General features: G+C 38.1%; 1 protein-coding gene across 2 annotated transcripts in view; it reads left to right on the forward strand.

Moving 5' to 3' along the window:
- Positions 1-24,186, forward strand: part of LOC103352167 (disintegrin and metalloproteinase domain-containing protein 32) — a 193,422-nt gene that overhangs the window by 127,365 nt on the left and 41,871 nt on the right. For both annotated transcript variants that reach the window (XM_070068579.1, XM_070068580.1), the window contains exons 12-13: positions 13,855-13,947; positions 15,524-15,722. In XM_070068579.1, coding sequence (XP_069924680.1) covers positions 13,855-13,947; positions 15,524-15,722 — 292 coding nt within the window. The remainder of the gene's footprint in view (positions 1-13,854; positions 13,948-15,523; positions 15,723-24,186) is intronic.

Consider the following 24,186-nt stretch of genomic DNA (forward strand, 5'->3'; position numbering starts at 1 on the left):
GTTATACTCTTGCAAAATCCATCATGACAGAGGATATCACTAGAATCACAGTGCTGTCATGGAGTACAAAGGTGTCAGGCACACAGGTTAGGAGCCACTCAATGCAAAATTCAGAGAAATCACATTGTTCATCATATATGTCCCTACATTTTACACCAGTTGGTTTTATCTGGGAGGGAGAAGGTATATGAGAAAAGATTATATATCAATGATACTTCAGTTTTCTTTCTCTTTATTCTCTAAGTTGGCACAAAATTTTTTCCCGTAAATTGTTAAGAGCAGTAAGATAATTGGATCATCTTAATAACTGCTTAAGCCGGGAGGAGGCAAGATGACGGAATAGGAAGGGAGCACACTGATAGTCCGGGGAGAGGCAGTTTAATAAAAGTGGAGATACTGCAGGTTCAAGGAAGAGTAGGGGAGGAAACAGCAGAAGAAACTCTTCCGGAACACATGATTCACAGTGGACCTGTGTGGAGAGTGTGGGAGCCCACAGTTCGAGACACCAGCGGCAGACTCAACACACCAGCGCTGGAACGCGAGGTGAGCTGAACCTCAATAGCCCGAGACACCGGCAGGCAAGCGGAGAGAGGAGACTAGAGGGAACGACCCCCGGGGGGGAAAAGTTTACCAGGCTAACTGGAAGAGAGAGAGAGAGAGAGAAAAAAAGGTGACTGGTACGGACACATTTTTCTCTCTCTCTGCTCACCTCTCAAGTGCGAGCAAGACAAAGAGCAGGCACCATCTTGGACATACGTCATAAGCAGAGCGACCTCAGGTCTGCACCGGCCCTGAGCCTAGCCAAAAAACCTGACTCTGGGTGGGGAGAATTAACAGGAGATTAGGACCTAGTAAATTTGTGGTGCTACTGAGCTGAGACTGTGAAAAAAGAGACGGTGGGGGAGAGAACTCACGGAATTCACATGAGTACTCTCCAGAGACGCTACAATTCTGTAACTTTGGCAACCCAGTGGGAGACTGAAGGAGAATTTGAGCCCACTCTGAGGGCAGAACAGATTCCCTGTGTGGTCCTTGGGAAAGAGCTTCCGATCTCTGGCTCCTGTGGGTATATCATTTGCCTGCTAATTACCTCCAACTTTGTTCAGCTGTGCGGGATTACTTCCCTTTTGAATCAAAAAAAGAAAGAAAGAGAGAGAGAGAGATCTACCATGCCTAACCTGGGAGTGTCACCTTTGGCACACCAAACAGAGCTCTCAGGCCACACCCATCTCAAGCCACTAAGGCTCCATCAAAAACAGACAGTCCACTTAATCTAGAGTCATAGTATAACAAGAAAAAGCACCACAGTGAAGAAACCAAATATCTCCAATATGCCAAATAACAAACGCAAAAACCGAGGTAATAAAAACAAGGAAGTCACTATGACGCCCCCAAATGAAATAGGCACCCCAATTCAAGATTATGAAGATGATGAGATAGAAGAAATGCAAGAAGCAGATCTCAAAAAATTGATAAGAACATTAAGAAGTTCTCAAAAACAAATTCTTGAACTACAGAAATCCTTAATGGACAAGATAGAAAATCTCTCTCGTGAAAATGAAATATTAAGGAGGAATCAAAATGAAACAAAACAACTAGTACAACAGGAAACTGTGATAGTGACGAGAAATCATAATGAAGTGAAGAATTCAATAGATCAAATGAAAAACACAATAGAGAGCCTTACAAACAGAATGGGTGAAGCAGAAGAGAGAATATCAGACTTAGAAGACAGAGAACAGGAAAGGATACAGTCAGAGCAAAGAAAAGAAGAGGAAATTAGAAATCTAAAACATATTGTCAGGAATCTTCAGGATACTATTAAAAAACCCAACATCCAGGTTCTAGGAGTTCCTGAAGGCATGGAGAGGGAGAAAGGATTGGAAGGCCTTTTTAGTGAGATATTAGCAGAAAATTTCCCAGGTTTGGAGAAGGACAGAGAAATCCTAGTACAGGAAGCTCACAGAACCCCTAATAAACACGACCAAAAAAGATCTTCACCACGACACGTTGTAATTAAACTCTCCACAGTGAAACATAAAGAAAAGATCCTAAAATGTGCAAGAGAGAAACGTCAGATTACTCTCAGAGGATCTCCAATCAGACTCACAGCTGACTTCTCATCAGAAACCCTACAAGCTAGGAGGGAATGGTGAGATATAGCCCAGGTACTAAGAGAGAACAACTGCCAGCCCAGAATATTATATCCTGCAAAGCTATCATTTGTGAATGAGTGAAATAAAGACCTTTCATAGCAAACAGAAATTGAATTTGTCGCCACTCGTCCAGCCCTGCAAAAGATGCTTAAAGATGTGTTACACACAGAAACACAGAAACACGGTCATCAATATGAAAGGTAAAGGAAGGAAACCTCACAGCAAAAGATCACAGGGAATTCAAAGCATATATTAGAACTTATCTTTGGCAAATGGCAGGGCAAAGTTACCACTTATCATTAGTCACATTGAACGTGAATGGCCTGAACTGTCCAGTTAAAAGACACCGATTGGCTGATTGGGTTAAGGAACAAAACCCATCTATTTGCTGCTTACAAGAAACACATCTTTCCAACAAAGATCCATGCAGACTGAAAGTGAGAGGCTGGAAAAAGATATACCATGCCAACAGAAATGAAAAGAGAGCGGGCGTAGCCATCTTAATATCGGACAACATAAACTTTAATACAAAAACTGTTAAGAGAGACAAAGAGGGACACTATATAATGATTAAGGGATCAATACAACAAGAAGATATAACAATTATCAATGTATATGCACCTAACTACAGGGCACCGGTTTATCTAAAAGATTTGTTAAAGGACTTAAAGGGAGACTTAGACCCCAATACAATAGTACTGGGGGACTTCAATACTCCACTCTCAGAAATAGACAGATCAACAGGACAGAAGATCAACAAGGATACAGTAGATTTAAACGACACTATAGCTCAAATGGATCTAACAGATATATACAGAACTTTCAATCCTACAGCTAAAGATTTTACATTCTTCTTAGCAGTACATGGAACCTTCTCTAGGATTGACCGCATACTAGGCCATAAAGAAAGTCTCAGCAAATTCAAAAGAATTAGAATCATACCATGCAGCTTCTCAGACCATAAAGGAATGAAGTTGGAAATTAGCAACTTAGGAATCCCTAGAGCATACACAAACACATGGAGATTGAACAACATGCTCCTGAATGAACAATCGATCATAGAAGAAATTAAAAGAGAAATCAAAAATTTTCTGGAAGTAAATGAGGACAACAGCACAACAAAAACTTATGGGATGCAGCAAAAGCAGTGTTAAGAGGAAAGTTTATAGCAATAGGTGCCTACATCAAGAAATTGGAAAGGCACCAAATAGATGAGCTTTCAATTCACCTCAAGGATCTAGAAAACCTACAGCAAACCAGACCCAAATCTAGTAGGAGAAGAGAAATAATTAAAATCAGAGAAGAAATCAACAGGATTGAATCCAAAAAAACATTCCAAAAAATCAGCCAAACGAGGAGCTGGTTTTTTGAAAAAATAAACAAAATTGACACCCCATTGGCCCAACTAACTAAAAAAAGAAGAGAAAAGACCCAAATCAATAAAATCAGAGATGAAAAAGGAAACGTAACAACAGACACCACAGAAATAAAAAGAATTCACTGCTGAATTCTACCAGACATTTAAAGAAGAACTGACTCCAATTCTTCTCAAACTATTCAGAACAATCGAAAAAGAGGGAGTCCTCCTAAATTCTTTCTATGAAGCCAGCATCACCTTAATTCCTAAGCCGGAAAAAGATGCAACATTGAAAGAGAATTACAGACCAATATCCCTGATGAACATAGATGCAAAAATCCTCAATAAAATTCTGGCCAATAGAATGCAACAACACATCAGAAAGATCATCCACCCAGACCAAGTGGGATTTATCCCTGGTATGCAGGGATGGTTTAATGTACACAAAACAATCAATGTGATACACCACATTAACAGAAAAACCATATGATTATCTCAATAGATGCCGAGAAAGCATTTGATAAAATACAACACCCGTTCATGATGAAAACTCTAAGCAAACTGGGTTTGGAAGGAACATTCCTCAATACAATCAAAGCAATCGATGAAAAACCCACAGCCAACATCCTATTGAATGGGGAAAAGTTGGAAGCATTTCCACTGAGATCTGGGACCAGACAGGGATGTCCACTCTCACCACTGCTATTCAATATAGTTCTGGAGGTTCTAGCCAGAGCTATTAGGCAAGAAAAAGAAATTAAAGGGATACAAATTGGGAAGGAAGAACTCAAACTATCCCTCTTTGCAGATGACATGATTCTTTATTTAGGGGACCCAAAGAACTCTACTAAGAGACTATTGGAACTCATAGAAGAGTTTGGCAAAGTAGCAGGGTATAAAATCAATGCACAAAAATCAACAGCCTTTGTATACACAGACAATGCCATGGCTGAGGAAGAACTTCTAAGATCAATCCCATTCACAATAGCTACAAAAACAATCAAATACCTTGGAATAAACTTAACCAAGGACGTTCAAGATCTCTACGATGAGAATTACAAAATCTTAAAGAAAGAAATAGAAGAGGATACCAAGAAATGGAAAAATCTTCTATGCTCATGGATTGGAAGAATCAATATCATCAAAATGTCCATTCTCCCAAAAGCAATTTATAGATTCAATGCAATACCAATCAAGATATCGAGGACCTTCTTCTCAGATCTGGAAAAAATAGTGCTGAAATTTATATGGTGTCACAGGAGACCTCGAATAGCTAAAGCAATCTTGTCAACAAAAACAAATCTGGAGGCATCACAAGACCAGATCTCAGGACATACTACAGGGCAGTTGTAATCAAAACAGCATGGTACTGGTACAGAAACAGATGGATAGACCAATGGAACAGAATAGAAACAACAGAAATCAACCCAAACATCTACAGCCAACTCATATTTGATCAAGGATCTAAAACCAATCCCTGCAGTAAGGACAGTCTATTCAATAAATGGTGCTGGGAAAATTGGATTTCCACGTGCAGAATCATGAAGCAAGACCCCTACCTTACACCTTACACAAAAATCCACTCAACATGGATTAAAGACCTAAATCTATGACCTGACACCATCAAATTATTAGAGAGCATTGGAAAAACCCTGCAAGATATAGGTACCGGCAATGACTTCTTGGAAAACACCACAGAAGCACAGGCAGTCAAAGCTAAAATTAACATTTGGGATTGCATCAAATTGAGAAGTTTGTACTGCAAAAGAAACAGGAAAGCGAAGAGGCAACCGACAGAATGGGAAAATATATTTGCAAACTATGCAACAGATAAAGGGTTGATAACCAGAATCTACAAAGAAATCAAGAAACTCCACAAGATCAAAACAAACAACCCACTTAAGAAATGGGCCAAGGACCTCAATAGACATTTTTCAAAAGAGGAAATCCAAATGGCCACCAGACACCTGAAAAAATGTTCAAGGTCACTAGCAATCAGGGAAATGCAAATCAAAACCACAACGCGGTTCCACCTCACCTGAGTTAGAATGGCTCACATGCAGAAATCTACCAACAACAGATGCTGGCGAGGATGTGGGGAAAAAGGGACACTAACCCACTGTTGGTGGGAATGCAAAGTGGTCAAGCCACTATGGAAGTCAGTCTGGAGACTCCTCAGAAACCTGAATACAGCCCTGCCGTTCGACCCAGCCATCCCACTCCTTGGAATTTACCCAAAGGAATTTAAATTGGGAAACAAAAAGGCAGTCTGCACCCTAATGTTTATTGCAGCACAATTCACAATAGCTAAGACCTGGAACCAACCTAAATGCCCATCAACGGTAGACTGGATAAAGAAATTATGGGATATGTACTCTTTAGAATACTATACCACAGTCAAAAACAATGAAACATGGTCATTTGCAACAAGATGGAAGAATTTAATATGTTATCCCTCTTAGTATTTTTTTTTGTTTGTTCTACTTAATACTTTTGGTTGAATATTGTAATCAACACACAATTCTTCTTAAGTGGTGAAACTTAACTGAAAAGTGATCGCTGTTAAATATAAGAGCAGGAATAAGAGAGGGAAGAGATGTGCAATTCGGGACATGCTCAAGCTGACTTACCTCAAACGGTAGAGTTAGAAACATACCACGGGATTCCAATTCAATCCCATCAAGGTGGCATGTACCAATGCCAGCTCACTAGTCCCAGTGATCAATTTCTGTTCACAATTGTTCATAATGATAGGACTAAGAACCAAATCGATCACATAAACAAGAATAGTGTCTGCAAATACTAGCTGATAGAATAAAAAAGGGAGAGAATGATCCAACATGGGAAGTGAGATACACAGCAGACCCATAGAATGGCAAATGTCCTAAACAGCACTCTGGCCTCAGAATCAGCCCTAAAGGCATTTGGATCTGGCTGAAAAGCCCATGAGAATATTTCAGGCATGGAAAGCCAAGACACTCTTGCAAATAAGAAAGCAAACAAACAAACAAAAACCCAAAACACCTAAATGAAAGATTTCTGTGAGTGAGATCCCAGTGGAAAGAATAGGTCTTCAAAGAAGGAGGTACCTTTCTCTGAAGGGAGGAAAGTACTTCCACTTTGACTATGACCTTGTCTAAATAAGATAAGAGTTGGTGAACTCAAAAGGCTTCCATAGCCTTGGAAACTCATGACTGGAGCATAGGGAGATTACTGATGCCATAAATAGGATTGTAATTTGGAAAGTCAACAACAAGAGTCACTGTGCACTTACTTCTCATGTAGGATCTCTGTCCTTAATGTGCTGTACATTGAGATTTAATGCTATAACGAGTACTCAAACAGTATTTTTTCACTTTGTGTTTCTATGGGGGTGCAAACTGTTGAAATCTTTACTTAATGTATACTAAACTGATCTTCTGTATATAAAGAAAATTGAAAATGAATCTTGATAAGAATGGAATCGGATTGAGAGCGGGGAAGGGGAGAGAGAGCGGGAAAGGGGAGGGTTGCGAGTGGGAGGGAAGTCATTGGAGGGGGGGGAAGGAAACCAATGCAATCCATAAGCTGTACTTTGTAAATTTTATTGATTAAATAAAAGTTAAAGAAAAAGAAAAAATAATAACTGCTTAAGCCTAACAGATGTAGGTGATTAAATTTCTTATACACTGAAAAAATGGGTCATGATCAGTCAAGAAGCTAGAAATTCAAAGGTAAGCACACTGATATAAAAGAAATAAATTGGATAGAAATTGGAGCTGAGAGGAAATAATATAAAATGTTCCTTCTAACCCATTATGGCTGTGTTCATACCATAAGCTTATGATTTCTCTATACATCAATCTTAATGTAAAAATAAGCAACAATCTCCAAAATGCTGAGTCAACATCATAAACCTTCTTATTCAGATAAGTTTAAAAGAAGATATGAAAATCATTTTATTTTTATATAAGGTGAACAAATTTCATATATATATATATATATATATATATATATATATATATATCTTTGGGAGCATAGTGATAGCATCCCACTCTAGTCTCCCTCCTGCTCAACTCTCAACCTTCCTACTCCTCCTTTCTTACTCTGTATTTTAATGTTTACAATGATATACTTGTAATGTATTTTATAATCATAAACTTAACTCACCACTAAGGAAAGAATTCAATATACAGTAAGAATAACTAAAAAAACTTTTTCCTCAACAGTAGAAACGAGGGCTGGAAATAACAAATCTCAAAAGGTCAATTTTGCTTAGCTACATTACATTTTTGTACTCTATTGGTTATCACAGATAAGGGGAAATATCATATTTGTCTTTTTGGGACTAGCTTATTTCACTAAGTAGAATGCTTTCCAGTTGCGTCCATTTTGTTGCAAAACACAGACTTGTACTATATTTACCACTTAGTAGTATTTCATAGTGTACATATACAACATTTTCTTTATCTAGTCATTGGTTGATGGACATCTAGGTTGCTTTCATATCTCAGCTATTGTGAATTGAGCTGCAATAAACATGGGGGTACAAATAACTCTTCCACATACTGATTTCATTTCATTGGATAATTTCCCAGGAGTGGGATGACTGGGTCATGTGGTAGATCTATTATCAGATTTCTGAGGAATCTCCATACTGTCTTCCTTAATGCTAGTTGACATCCCACCAACTGTGAATTAAGGTATGTTTTCCTCCAAATCCTAACCAGCATTTATTGTTTTTTGATTTCTGTTTGAGAGCCATTCTAACTGGGGTGAGGTAAAACATCATTGTGGTTTTTATTTGTTTTTCTCTCATAGCTGGTGATCCTGAGCATTTTTTTCATGTGTCTGTTGACCATTTGAATTTAATCCTTTGAAAAAAAATACCTGTTCAAGTCCTTGGCCCATTTTTAACTGGATGGTTTATTTTATTGATCTTGAATTTCTTCAGTTCTTTATAGATTCTGGATATTATTCCTTTATCAGTTGTGTAGTTTGCAAATATTTTCTCTCATTCTCAAATATTTCTCCAACTTTGCTATTTCTTTTGCAGCACAGAAGTTTCTCAGCTTAATGTATTCCCCGTTGTCTATTTTGACTTTGATTGCCTGTGCTTCTGGTGTCTTTCCAAGAAGTTTTGCCTATGCCAATGTCTTGCAGAGTTTCTGCAATGTTCTTCTGTGTTAATTTGCTGGATCAGCTTGTAGATTTAGATCCTTGATCCGTTTAGGCTTATTTATGTATAATGTGTAGGATAGGAGTCTTGTTTTATACTGCTACACAAGAAGATCCAATTTTCCCTTAGCACCATTTTTTCTAGATCTCAGAAAAGACATTCTTGGTATTTTGATTGGAATCACATTTAATCTGTAAATTGCTTTCATGGACATTTTAATGATATTGATTCTTCCAACCAATGAACATGGAAGATTTTTCCATTTTATGTGTCTTATATTTCTTTCTTTGATGTTTTATAATTTTATTATAGAGAACCCTGACATCCTTGGTTAAATTTATTCCAAAACATTTATATTTTTGTAGCTATTTTGAATGGGGTTTGAACTTGCACGTTCTTTCTTGCATGGCAATGTCTGTGTTTATGAAGGCTATTAATTTTTGTGTGGTAGTTCCAATTGTCTCTTATTGGAGTTGTTTCCCTAATAGAAAATCATGTCATCTGCAGATATGGATAGTTTGACGTCCTCCTTCCCAATAGGCATCACTTTGAATTATTTTCTTGCCTAATGACTCTGACTAGAGCTTCCATAACTGTATTGAATAGCAATGGTAAGAGTTAGCATCCTTGTCTGGTTCTGGATCTTAATGAGAGTTCTTTCAAATTTTTCCCATTCAATAAGATGCTAGCTATCAGTTTCTCATAAATTGCTTTGCCTATGTTGAGGAATATTCTTTATATACCCAATTTGCTTAAGGTTTCCATTATGAAAGGGTATTATATTTTGTGAAATGTTTTCTCTGCATCTATTCAGATAACCATATGGTTTTTTTTCTTCAATTTGTTAATGTGATATATCACATTTGTAGATTTGCGAATGTTGAACCATCCCTGCATACCAGGGATAAATCCCACTTGGTCTGGGTGAATGGTCTTCCTTATGTGTTGTTGGTTTCATGTAGCTACTATTTTGTTGAGGATTTTTGCATCTTTGTTCATCAGGGATATTAGTCTAAGTTCTCTTTCTTTGTTATCTTTTCCTGATTAAATAGTTAAAGTGATGCTGGCTTCAAGACTTTTGGGAGGATCCCCTCCCTTTCAGTGGTTTGGAATAGCTTGAGAAGAATTAGAATTCTGTCTTCTTTAAATGTCTGGTATAATTCAGAAATGAAGCCATCCGGTCCTCAGCTTTTTGTTGTTGTTATTGGGAGGGCCTTTATTACTGATCCAACCTCTGTCTTCATTACTGGTCTGTTTAGGTGTTCCGTCTTCAAAACTCAATTTTGGGATTTTATGTGTCTAAGAATCTATCCATTTCTTCTATAGTTTCCAATTTGTTGGCATGCAGCTATTTGTAGTAATCTCTGATGATTCTTTTTACTTCTGTGATACCTGTTGTTATATTTCCTTTTTTGTCTCTAATTCTACTGATATGGGGTCTTCATTGCCAATGGTATATCAATTTTGTTTATTTTTTTTAAAAACTATTTCAATAATTTTTTGCATGTTTTTTTCCTTTGGTTTCAAGTTTATTTCTTCCCTAATTTTAATTCTTTCTTTCCTCCCAGAAATTTGAGATTTGGTTTGTTTTTGTTTTTCTAGGTCCTTGATATGTGCTAATAGCTCATTTATTGTTGCCTTTCCAATGTCTTGAAGTAGGCACCAATTACTGTAAACTTCTCTCTGAAAACTGCCTTTACTATATGCCTTAAGTTTTTATATGTTTCACTCTCATCTTCATTAACTTCCAGAAATTTTTTCGTTTCCCTTTTGATTTCTTAAATTACCCACTCTTTATTCAGGAGCATGTTTTTCACTGTCTATGTGCTTCTACATATTCTAGAGATTCCTGAGTTGCTATATGTCTAGCTTAGTTCCATTGTGGTCAGAAAAGATGCGTGGTATGTTTTTAATTTTTTTTTAATTTGCTGAGATTTGTTTTATGGCTTAGCATGTGGTCTGTCCTAGAGAAAGTTCTATGCACTGATGAAAAGAATGTGTATTCTGTAACTGTGGCATGAAAGCTTCTGTAGCTATCAGGTCTATTTTGTCTATCATGTAGATTAACTCTGCTATCTCTTTGTTGATTTTATGTCTTGTTGATCTGTCCATTTATGAAAGTGTGGTATGAACATTCCAACGTGGAGCACCAAGCAGATTCTATCAGGCAGGAAGCTGACTCTGGGAAAGCTGAAGCTCTCTCTGTGGACAGGGAATGCTTGTGGGGCTGAGAATAGATCATATGCTCCTGTGTATGTTGAAGCCCTGTGTGCTATGACTGGTGGAATTCTGTGAATGTGCCATAGGGAGTTACTTGTGGCTGAGTGTTTGAGCAATCACTGTGTCTGGCTTGAGAGGCTCACAGTTTGATGAGTGTATGAGATGAGTCATTGCACAGGGTTCCACAATTATACACAGATCCTTTGTATTATTTAGAACCTGCTTGGGTGAGGGGTGAAGACACTAATGGCTCAGCATGGGCAATTGGTTCACTTTGGCAGAGAGGGTGTGAGGCTGTGATCATGCTGCCCAAAATGATCATATCCTCCCTCATCTAACCTCAACCCTGATGAAGATATAGCAGAACTACCATGCCATCAATGTTGGTGTCACTTTGGACTCTTGCCTCATACTTGAGCACTGCCTGGAGCACTGCCTGGAGCTCACTCAGCCCACACCTTCCTTGTGAAGCAGCAGAAACTCTGCTAAGCCACAGAAGCATATTTCACAGACAAAATCCTCAGAGGAGAAAACCAACAAGAGTTTCTACAAATGCCTAAAAATAAATGTAGAAATTAAGAAGCATGAACAAGAAAGACAGTATGAATTCCCCAAAAGAACATAAAAACACTTGAATATTGGAATGAAAAGATGAAGAGAGGGATGAAATGCCTGAAAAGGAATTCAAAAGAATGATAAAATTATTCAAAAATGCAGAGAAGGAAATTAACAAATAAAAGAAATCCATATATGACATGGATGAGAAATTCTGCTTGGAGAAAGCGACAATGAAGAGAAACCAAACTGAAATATTAGATATGAAAATTCAATATATCAAATTAAAATACAGTGGAAAGCCTTAACAACAGACTTGGGGAGGCAGAAGAAAGAATATCCAAGATAGAAGTCAAGTCCTTGCAAATAGAAAAAAAAAAGAAGAAAATTAAAAAGCTGAACATAGTTTTCAAGATTTACAGAAATTATCAAACAAACAAATATACATGTATTGGGAGTTCCTGATGGTGAGAAAGAGGGATAGTGGCTGGCGCTGTGGTGTAGTGGGGAAAGCCATCATCTGCAGTGCCGGCGTCCCATATGGGCACCAGTTGGAATCCTAGCTGCTCCATTACCGATGCAGCTCTCTGCTATGGCCTGGGAAAACAGTGGAAGATGGCCCAACTCCTTGGGCCCCTGCACCCACGTGGGAGACCCCAAGGAAGCTCCTGGCTATTGGCTTTGGATCGGTGCAGCTCCGGCCCTTGCCATCAGTTGGGGAGTGAACCAGTGGATGGAAGACCTCTCTCTCTCTCTGTCTCTCCTCTCTTTCTGACTTTCAAATAAATAAATAAATCTTTAAAAAAGAGGGAGAGAATTAGAACACTTATTCAGTGAAAGAACAGCAGAAAGCTATGCTAATTTGGCAGTTATAGTCAAAACAGTCTGATAGTGGTAGAAAAATAGACATGTAGACCAATGGAACAGAATAGAAAGTCCAGAAATTCATCCATGCATCTACATTACATTTTGTCAACTAATGTTTGACAAAAGAGCTAAAATCATTCCCTGGAGAAAGGATATTATTTCAACAAATTGTGATGGGAAAACTGGATCTCCTTCTTCTGAAGTATGAATCAGGACTCCTACCTTACACTTTACCCAAATATCCATTCAAAATGAATCACAGACCTACAACCCAATAGCATCAAATTACCAGAGAACATTGGGGAAACCCAGTAAGACACTGGCGTAAGCAAAGACTTCTTGGAAAAGATCCCAGAAGCACCGGCAATAAAAGTCAAAATTGACAAATGGGATTATATCAAGCTTAGAGGCTTCTGCACTGCCAAAGAAACGGTCAGCAAAGTGAAGAGGCAATTGACAGAATGGGAAAAGATATTTGCAAACTATGCAACTGATAAAGGATTAATATCCAGAATCTATAAAGAGCTGAAGATACTCAACAACAACAAAACAAGCAATCTAGTTAAGAAATGGGCAAAGGACTTGAATAGGCATTTTTCAAAAGAGGAAATTTAAATGGCCAACAGACACATGAAAAATTACTCAGGACCACTAGCCATCAGGGCAATGCAAATCAAAAGCATAATAAGGTTTCACCTCACCCCTATTAGAATGGCTTTCATACAAAAATCAACAAACAAAAAATGCTGGTGAGGATGTAGGGGAAAAGGTACCCTAATCCACTGTTGATGGGAATGTAAACTGGTAAAGCCACTATGGAAGACAGTATGGAGATACCTTGGAAATCTGAAGATAGAGCTACCACATGATCCAGCCATCTCACTCCTGGGAATTTACCCAAATGAAATCAGTTCCAGCTCTGCTATGGCCTGGGAAGCAATAAAAGATTGCCTGAGTTGTTGGGCCCCTGCACCCACGTGGGAGACCCGGAGGAAGCCTCTGGCTCCTGGCTTCAGATTGGCACAGCTCTTGGCTATTGCAGCCAACTGGGGAGTGAACCAGGGGAGGAAAGACCTTTCTCTCTCTCTCTCTCTCTCTCTCTCTCTGTCTCCTTCTCTTTCTGTGTAACTCCTGACTTTCAATAATTAAATAAATCTCTTAAAAAAAGAAATCAGCATGTGAAAGTGTTATTGTACCCCCGTGTTTACTGCAGCTCAATTCACAATCGCTAATATGTGGAAGCAACCCAGATGTGCATCAACTGAAGAGATGAAGACTGGATAAAGAAAGTATAGTATATGTAGACTATGGAATATTACATTTACTTCTCTTCTTTAATGAGAATTGCCTATTGTCCAGTTTCTGGAAAATTATTTTATGAATTTTTTCAGTTTTCTGGAAGGAAAAGCCTTATATTAGTGTTTTCTAAGTGGTGAGAGATGCTGAAATCTAGAAATATTAGCAACATTTACTTCACTCTCCTACTAAAGTTTATATTATTGTAATATATATTTTTACTTGTACATTCTATTCATTCATAGCAATGTGGACCTGATAGTTGTTGTGATCCTCGCACTTGTCAACTGAGACGGGGGTATCAGTGTTTTCAAGGAGGCTGCTGCAGACAATGCCACGTAAGATTCACATTTATTAACATTTTCTGATTATGTAAAAAGTCATGTACTTTAGAATATTCATAATTAAGCTGTAAGTCAAAATAAATGGATTTTAAAAGGAACAGATAATAAATTTAGATCCAGATTTCTGATTTGTGAACTTTTGTTGGGTTTGGGGGCTTCTTTTGAATACCAGTATTTTCACTAGCTTAATGTTGATTTAAAAGTCTTCATTTACACATGTTATAGAACTCTTTAGTATTGAACATCTTAGTTCATTCTACCCCGTATATACGTTTTATAAATAAAATTTTACTGATTATGATAAATATCTGTAAATACATTGTTGAAAGAACTGAAGTTTTCATATAAGGAGTGAAACTCAATACAAACGATGTTTTCCAAATAGTAAATAATTTAAGCTATAAACTTTATCATTGACTGAAGAAGCACAATTTAGTTTATATGGTGAACAATTTGACCTCTGGTCCCTGTTTTCCTTTTCAGACTTCATTATATTTGTAACAAGTTCCTCATATGGGTTTTGTTTGTCCTTTACTGACACTTTTATTTTCTTCCTTATCACATTATTACATTCTTGCTTCTCTAGTATCTTTTGTGTCAACTTGAATTTATTTACATGAAGTATGAGATAGATGCCCATTCAAAATTATTAATATAAATGTCCAGAATTCTTTATGAAGAGTTACTTAACTGGAAGATGCCCAGGAGAAAGGTTGCCATTTGGTTTCTTCTTGAAAAACAGCTATAGTTGGACTTTATTATCCCTCATTTTGCCTCTGTTTTTTTTTTTTGTGTGTGTGTGTCTTAAATTTTCATATAATTTGTAAGTATTCCATACTTACAAACTATGGTTTTAATTGGCCTATTTTATGAGAAACTGACTAGATTACAATATTTTCACCCAAATTTAATAATTTTCCATGGCTAAAAGCAATCATTCCCCTCTTAAAATGAAACTACAAGTAGGCCGGCGCCGCGGCTCACTAGGTTAATCCTCCGCCTAGCGGCGCCGGCACACTGGGTTCTAGTCCCGGTTGGGGCGCCGGATTCTGTCCCGGTTGCCCCTCTTCCAGGCCAGCTCTCTGCTGTGGCCAGGGAGTGCAGTGGAGGATGGCCCAGGTGCTTGGGCCCTGCACCCCATGGGAGACCAGGAGAAGCACCTGGCTCCTGGCTCCTGCCATCGGATCAGCGCGGTGCATCGGCCGCAGCGCGCCGGCCGCGGCGGCCATTGGAGGGTGAACCAACGGCAAAGGAAGACCTTTCTCTCTGTCTCTCTCTCTCACTGTCCACTCTGCCTTTCAAAAAAAAAAAAAAAAAATGAAACCAGAAGTAAAACTTTGCCTTCAATGTCACATTTGTGTTATACTTTTCCTTATTCATATGTCTTATGATTTTATTTGATAACTTTCAATAAACTTCTAAATTATTAAAATAATGACATACAAAATCAGGATGAATATAATGGAATAAATAGGACAAAATATAGAAAATTGACATAACTTTGAAATAAGTATGGATAAACACAACAACCTTATGTAATACTTTATTTTTATATTTTAATTTCCATTAGTTTTGGGATAACAGTCATTTATGCAGGCCCAGTGCACATCCTGAATGTGATCTCCCTGAGTATTGTAATGGAAGCTCAGGAGACTGTCCGCCTGACCTAACTATACATGATGGACACTTATGCAAAAATGACAAATTTATTTGTTATAATGGAGAGTGTCATGATCTTGATGCACGATGTGAGTCCGTATTTGGAAAAGGTAATATCTTTTGTTATTATATGAACAATTGAGCCTCATTGATAAACAAAATTTTATGTTTTTAGATATGACTTGATGTTTTGATATACATATACATTATGAAACTATACCACAGTTAAGCTAATTAAAATATTCATCACCTCACATAGTTACCATTTTCTTTTCTTATTTTTTTATCATATGACAGCTTTATTTCTAGCTTTCCTTATTTTTTCTTTCTTTTTTTTAACTTTTATTTAATGAATATAAATTTGCAAAGAACGGCTTATGGATTACAATGGCTTCCCCCCCATACCGTCCCTCCCACCCACAACCCTCCCCTTTCCCACTCCCTCTCCCCTTCCATTCACATCAAGATTCATTTTCGATTATCTTAATATACAGAAGATCAGTTTAGCATACATTAAGTAAATTTCAACAGTTTGCTCCCACACAGAAACATAAAGTGAAAAATAATAGATGATTTTTTAAATGATGATGAAATCAGATCAGACCTATTGTCATGTTTAATCCCAGTGAGAGTCAAGTTGGGAATTGATAATTTCTTTTTTTTTTTTTACAGAGGATCAGTTTAGTATACATTAAGTAAAGATTTCAACAGTTTGCACCCCCATAGAAACACAAAGTGAAATATACTGTTTGAGTACTTGTTATAGCATTAAATCTCAATGTACAGCACATTAAGGACAGAGATCCTACATGAGGAGTAAGTGCACAGTGACTCCTGTTGTTGACTTTCCAAATTGACACTCCTGTTTATGGCATCAGTAATCTCCCTATGCTGCAGTCATGAGTTTCCAAGGCTATGGAAGCCCTCTGAGTTCTCCGGCTCTTATCTTGTTTAGACAAGGTCATAGTCAAAGTGGAGGTTCTCTCCTACATTCAGAGAAAGGTACCTCCTTCTTTGAAGACCTGTTCTTTCCACTGGGATCTCACTCACAGAGATCTTTCATTTAGGTCATTTTTTTTTTTTTTGCCAGAGTGTCTTGGCTTTCCATGCCTGAAATACTCTCATGGGCTTTTCAACCAGATCGGAATGGCTTTAGGGCTGATTCTGAGGCCAGAGTGCTGTTTAGGACATCTGCCATTCTATGAGTCTGCTGAGTATCTCACTTCCCATGTTGGATCACTCTCCCCTTTATTTATTCTATCGGTTAGTATTAGCAGGTACTAGACTTGTTTATGTGCTCCCTTTGACTCTTAGTCCTTTCATTATGATCAATTGTGAACTGAAATTGATCACTGGGACTAGTGAGATGGCATTGGTACATGCCACCTTGATGGGATCGAATTGGAATCCCCTGGTATGTTTCTAACTCTACCATTTGGGGCAAGTCATCTTTAGCATGTCCCAAATTATACATCTCTTCCCTCTCTTATTCCCACTCTTATGTTTAACAGGGATCACATTTCAGTTAAATTTCAACACTTAAGAATAGCTGTATATTAATTACAGAATTAAACCAGTCATATTAAATAGAACAGACAAAAAAAACTACTAAGAGGGATAATGTATTAAGTTGTTCATTAACAGTCAGGGCTATGCTGATCAAGTCACCGTTTCCCATAGTGTCCATTTCACTTCAGGAGGTTTCCTTTTTGGTGTTCAGTCAGTTGTCACCGACCAGGGAGAACATATGGTATTTGTCCCTTTGGGATTGGCTTATTTCACTCAGCATGATGTGTTCCAGATTCCTCCATTTTGTTGCAAATGACTGGATTTCGTTGTTTCTTACTGCAGTATAGTATTCTAAAGAGTACATATCCCATTATTTCGTTATCCAGTCTACAGTTGATGGGCATTTAGGTTGGTTCCAGGTCTTGGCTATTGTGAATTGTGCTGCAATAAACATTAGGGTGCAGACCGCTTTTTTGTTTGCCAATTTAAATTCCTTTGGGTAAATTCTAAGGAGTGGGATGGCTGGGTCGAACGGTAGGGCTATCTTCAGGTTTCTGAGGAATCTCCAGACTGACTTCCATAGTGGCTTGACCAGTTTGCATTCCCACCAACAGTGGGTTAGTGTCCCTTTTTCCCCACATCCTCGCCAGCATCTATTGTTGATAGATTTCTGTATGTGAGCCATTCTCACCGGGGTGAGGTGAAACCTCATTGTGGTTTTGATTTGCATTTCCCTGATTGCTAGTGACCTTGAACATTTTTTCATGTGCCTGTTGGCCATTTGGATTTCCTCTTTTGAAAAATGTCTATTGAGGTCCTTGGCCCATCTCTTAAGTGGGTTGTTCGTTTTGATGATGTGGAGTTTCTTGATCTCTTTGTAGATTCTGGTTATTAACCCTTTATCTGTTGCATAGTTTGCAAATATTTTTTTCCCATTCCCATTCTGTTGGTTGTCTCTTCACTCTCCTGACTGTTTCTTTTGCAGTACAGAAAATTCTCAATTTGATGCAATCCCAATAGTTGATTTTGGCTTTGACTGCCTGCGCCTCCAGGGTCTTTTCCAGAAACTCTTTGCTTGTGCCTATATCTTGAAGGGTTTCTCCAATGTTCTCTAGTAACTTGATGGTGTCAGGTCGTAGATTTAGGTCTTTAATCCATGTTGAGTGGATTTTTGTGTAAGGTGAAAGGTAGGGGTCTTGCTTCATGCTTCTGCACGTGGAAATCCAGTTTCCCAGCACCATTTATTGAATAGACTGTCCTTGCTCCAGGAATTGGTTTTAGATCCTTGATCAAATATGAGTTGGCTGTAGATGTTTGGGTTGATTTCTGGTGTTTCAATTCTGTTCCATTGGTCTATCCATCTGTTTCTGTACCAGTACCATGCTGTTTTGATTACAACTGCCCTGTAGTATGTCCTGAGATCTGGTATTGTGATGCCTCCAGCTTTGTTTTTGTTGTACAAGATTGCTTTATCTATTCAAGGTCTCCTGAGACTCCATATGAATTTCAGCACTATTTTTTCCAGATCTGAGAAGAAGGTCTTCGGTATCTTCATTGGTATTGCATTGAATCTATAAATTGCTTTTGGGAGAATGGACATTTTGATGATATTGATTCTTCCAATCCATGAGCATAGAAGATTTTTCCATTTCTTGGTATCCTCTTCTATTTCTTTCTTTAAGATTTTGTAATTCTCATCGTAGAGATCTTGAACGTCCTTGGTTAAGTTTATTCCAAGGTATTTGATTGTTTTTGTAGCTATTGTGAATGGGATTGATCTTAGAAGTTCTTCCTCAGCCATGGCATAGCCTGTGTATACAAAGGCTGTTGATTTTTGTGCATTGATTTTATACCCTGCTACTTTGCCAAACTCTTCTATGAGTTCCAATAGTCTCTTAGTAGAGTTCTTTGGGTCCCCTAAATAAAGAATCATGTCATCTGCAAAGAGGGATAGTTGGAGTTCTTCCTTCCCAATTTGTATCCCTTTAATTTCTTTTTCTTGCCTAATAGCTCTGGCTAGAACTTCCAGAACTATATTAAATAGCAGTGGTGAGAGTGGGCATCCCTGTCTGGTACCAGATCTCAGTGGAAATGCTTCTAGCTTTTCCCCATTCAATAGGATGTTGGCTGTGGGTTGTTCATCGATTGCTTTGATTGTATTGAGGAATGTTCCTTCCAAACCCAGTTTGCTTAGAGTTTTCATCATGAATGGGTGTTGTATTTTATCAAATGCTTTCTCGGCGTCTATTGAGATAATCATATGGTTTTTCTTCTGCAGTCTGTTAATGTGGTGTATCACATTGATTGTTTTGTGTACATTAAACCATCCCTGCATACCAGGGATAAATCCCACTTGGTCTGGGTGGATGATCATTCTGATGTGTTGTTTCATTCTATTGGCCAGAATTTTATTGAGGATTTTTGCATCTATGTTCATCAGGGATATTGGTCTGTAATTCTATTTCAATGCTGCATCTTTTTCCGGCTTAGGAATTAAGGTGATGCTGGCTTCATAAAAGAATTTGGGAGGACTCCCTCTTTTTCGATTGTTCTGAATAGTTTGAGAAGAATTGGAGTCAGTTCTTCTTTAAATGTCTGGTAGAATTCAGCAGTGAATTCTTTTTATTTCTGTGGTGTCTGTTGTTACGTTTCCTTTTTCATCTCTGATTTTATTGATTTGGGTCTTTTCTCTTCTTTTTTTAGTTAGTTGGGCCAATGGGGTGTCAATTTTGTTTATTTTTTCAAAAAACCAGCTCCTCGTTTGGCTGATTTTTTGGAATGTTTTTTTTTGGATTCAATCCTGTTGATTTCTTCTCTGATTTTAATTATTTCTCCTCTCCTACTAGATTTGGGTCTGGTTTGCTGTAGGTTTTCTAGATCCTTGAGGTGAATTGAAAGCTCATCTATTTGGTGCCTTTCCAATTTCTTGATGTAGGCACCTATTGCTATAAACTTTCCTCTTAATACTGCTTTTGCTGCATCCCATAAGTTTTGGTATGTTGTGCTGTTGTCCTCATTTACTTCCAGAAAATTTTTGATTTCTCTTTTAATTTCTTCTATGACCGATTGTTCATTCAGGAGCATGTTGTTCAATCTCCATGTGTTTGTGTATGCTCTAGGGATTCCTGAGTTGCTAATTTCCAACTTCATTCCTTTATGGTCTGAGAAGCTGCATGGTATGATTCTAATTCTTTTGAATTTGCTGAGACTTGCTTTATGGCCTAGTATGTGGTCAATCCTAGAGAAGGTTCCATGTACTGCTGAGAAGAATGTAAAATCTTTAGCTGTAGGATTGAAAGTTCTGTATATATCTGTTAGATCCATTTGGGCTATAGTGTCGTTTAAATCTACTGTATCCTTGTTGATCTTCTGTCCTGTTGATCTGTCTATTTCTTTTTTTTTAACATTTATTTAATGAATATAAATTTGCAAAGAACGGCTTATGGATTACAATGGCTTCCCCCCCATACCGTCCCTCCCACCCACAACCCTCCCCTTTCCCACTCCCTCTCCCCTTCCATTCACATCACGATTCATTTTCGATTATCTTAATATACAGAAGATCAGCTTAGTATACATTAAGTAAGGATTTCAACAGTTTGCTCCCACACAGAAACATAAAGTGAAAAATAATAGATGATTTTTTTTAAATGATGATGAAATCAGATCAGACCTATTGTCATGTTAAATCCCAGTGAGAGTCAAGTTGAGAGTTGATAATTTCTTTTTTTTTTTTTTTACAGAGGATCAGTTTAGTATACATTAAGTAAAGATTTCAACAGTTTGCACCCCCATAGAAACACAAAGTGAAATATACTGTTTGAGTACTTGTTATAGCATTAAATCTCAATGCACAGCACATTAAGGACAGAGATCCTACATGAGGAGTAAGTGCACAGTGACTCCTGTTGTTGACTTTACCAATTGACACTCCTGTCTATGGCATCAGTAATCTCCCTATGCTCCAGTCATGAGTTTCCAAGGCTATGGAAGCCCTCTGAGTTCTCCGATTCTTATCTTGTTTAGACAAGGTCATAGTCAAAGTGGAGGTTCTCTCTTCCCTTCAGAGAAAGGTACCTCCTTCTTTGAAGACCTGTTCTTTCCACTGGGATCTCACCCACAGAGATCTTTTGCCAGAGTGTCTTGGTTTTCCATGCCTGAAATACTCTCATGGGCTTTTCAGCCAGATCCAAATGGCTTTAGGGCTGATTCTGAAGCCAGAGTGCTGTTTAGGACATCTGCCATTCTATGAGTCTGCTGAGTGTCTCACTTCCCATGTTGGATCACTCTCCCCTTTATTTATTCTATCGGTTAGTATTAGCAGGTACTAGACTTGTTTATGTGCTCCCTTTGACTCTTAGTCCTTTCATTATGATCAATTGTGAACTGAAATTGATCACTTGGACTAGTGAGCTGGCATTGGTACATGCCACCTTGATGGGATCGAATTGGAATCCCCTGGTATGTTTCCAACTCTACCATTTGGGGCAAGTCATCTTGAGCATGTCCCAAATTATACATCTCTTCCCTCTCTTATTCCCACTTTTATGTTTAACAGGGATCACATTTCAGTTCATTTTCAACACTTAAGAATAGCTGTGTATTAATTACAGAATTAAACCAGTCATATTAAGTAGAACAGACAAAAAAAAACTACTAAGAGGGATAATGTATTAAGTTGTTCATTAACAGTCAGGGCTATGCTGATCAAGTCACCGTTTCCCATAGTGTCCATTTCACTTCAGGAGGTTTCCTTTTTGGTGTTCAGTCAGTTGTCACCGACCAGGGAGAACATATGGTATTTGTCCCTTTGGGATTGGCTTATTTCACTCAGCATGATGTGTTCCAGATTCCTCCATTTTGTTGCAAATGACTGGATTTCGTTGTTTCTTACTGCAGTATAGTATTCTAAAGAGTACATATCCCATTATTTCGTTATCCAGTCTACAGTTGATGGGCATTTAGGTTGGTTCCAGGTCTTGGCTATTGTGAATTGAGCTGCAATAAACATTAGGCTGCAGACTGCTTTTTTGTTTGCCAATTTAAACTCCTTTGGGTAAATTCCAAGGAGTGGGATGGCTGGGTCGAACATTAGGGTTATCTTCAGGTTTCTGAGGAATCTCCAGACTGACTTCCATAGTGGCTTGACCAGTTTGCATTCCCACCAACAGTGGGTTAGTGTCCCTTTTTCCCCACATCCTCGCCAGCATCTATTGTTGATAGATTTCTGTATGTGAGCCATTCTCACCGGGGTGAGGTGAAACCTCATTGTGGTTTTGATTTGCATTTCCCTGATTGCTAATGACCTTGAACACTTTTTAATGTGCCTGTTGGCCATTTGGATTTCCTCTTTTGAAAAATGTCTATTGAGGTCCTTGGCCCATCTCTTAATTGGGTTGTTGGTTTGTTTTTGTGGAGTTTCTTGATCTCTTTGTAGATTCTGGTTATTAACCCTTTATCTGTTGCATAGTTTGCAAATATATTTTCCCATTCTGTCGGTTGTCTCTTCACTCTCCTGTTTCTTTTGCAGTACAGAGACTTCTCAATTTGATGCAATCCCAATAGTTGATTTTGGTTTTGACTGCCTGTGCCTCCCGGGTCTTTTCCAGAAATTCTTTGCCTGTGCCAATATCTTGAAGGGTTTCTCCAATGTTCTCTAGTAACTTGATGGTGTCAGGTCGTAGATTTAGGTCTTTAATCCATGTTGAGTGGATTTTTGTGTAAGGTGAAAGGTAGGGGTCTTGCTTCATGATGCTGCACGTGGAAATCCAATTTTCCCAGCACCATTTGTTGAATAGACTGTCCTTACTGCAGGGATTGGTTTTGGATCCTTGATCAAATATGAGTTGGCTGTAGATGTTTGGGTTGATTTCTGGTGTTTCTATTCTGTTCCATTGGTCTATCCATCTGTTTCTGTACCAGTACCATGCTGTTTTGATTACAACTGCCCTGTAGTATGTCCTGAAATCTGGTCTTGTGATGCCTCTGGCTTTGTTTTTGTTGTACAAAATTGCTTTAGCTATTCGAGGTCTCCTGTGACACCATATAAATTTCAGCACCATTTTTTCCAGATCTGAGAAGAAGGTCTTCAGTATCTTGATTGGTATTGCATTGAATCTATAAATTGCTTTTGGGAGAATGGACATTTTGATGATATTGATTCTTCCAATCCATGAGCATGGAAGATTTTTCCATTTCTTGGTATCCTCTTCTATTTCTTTCTTTAAGGTTTTGTAATTTTCATTGTAGCGATCTTTAACGTCCTTGGTTAAGTTTATTCCAAGGTATTTGATTGTTTTTGTAGCTATTGTGAATGGGATTGATCTTAGAAGTTCTTCCTCAGCCATGGCATTGTCTGTGTATACAAAGGCTGTTGATTTTTGTGCATTGATTTTATACCCTGCTACTTTGCCAAACTCTTCTATGAGTTCCAATAGTCTCTTAGTAGAGTTCTTTGGGTCCCCTAAATAAAGAATCATGTCATCTGCAAAGAGGGATAGTTTGAGTTCTTCCTTCCCAATTTGTATCCCTTTAATTTCTTTTTCTTGCCTAATAGCTCTGGCTAGAACCTCCAGAACTATATTGAATAGCAGTGGTGAGAGTGGGCATCCCTGTCTGGTACCAGATCTCAGTGGAAATGCTTCCAACTTTTCCCCATTCAATAGGATGTTGGCCGTGGGTTTTTTATAGATTGCTTTGATTGTATTGAGGAATGTTCCTTCCATACCCAGTTTGCTTAGAGTTTTCATCATGAAAGGGTGTTGTATTTTATCAAATGCTTTCTCGGCATCTATTGAGATAATCATATGGTTTTTCTCCTGCAGTCTGTTAATGTGGTGTGTCACATTGATTGTTTTGCGCACATTAAACCATCCCTGCATACCAGGGATAAATCCCACTTGGTCTGGGTGGATGATCTTTCTGATGTGTTGTTGCATTCTATTGGCGAGTATTTTATTGAGGATTTTTGCATCTATGTTCATCAGGAATATTGGTCTGTAATTCTCTTTCAGTGCTGCATCTTTTTCTGGCTTAGGAATTAAGGTGATGCTGGCTTCATAGAAA

This window comes from Oryctolagus cuniculus, chromosome 2 (assembly GCF_964237555.1).
Source record: "Oryctolagus cuniculus chromosome 2, mOryCun1.1, whole genome shotgun sequence".
Lineage (NCBI taxonomy): Eukaryota > Metazoa > Chordata > Mammalia > Lagomorpha > Leporidae > Oryctolagus > Oryctolagus cuniculus.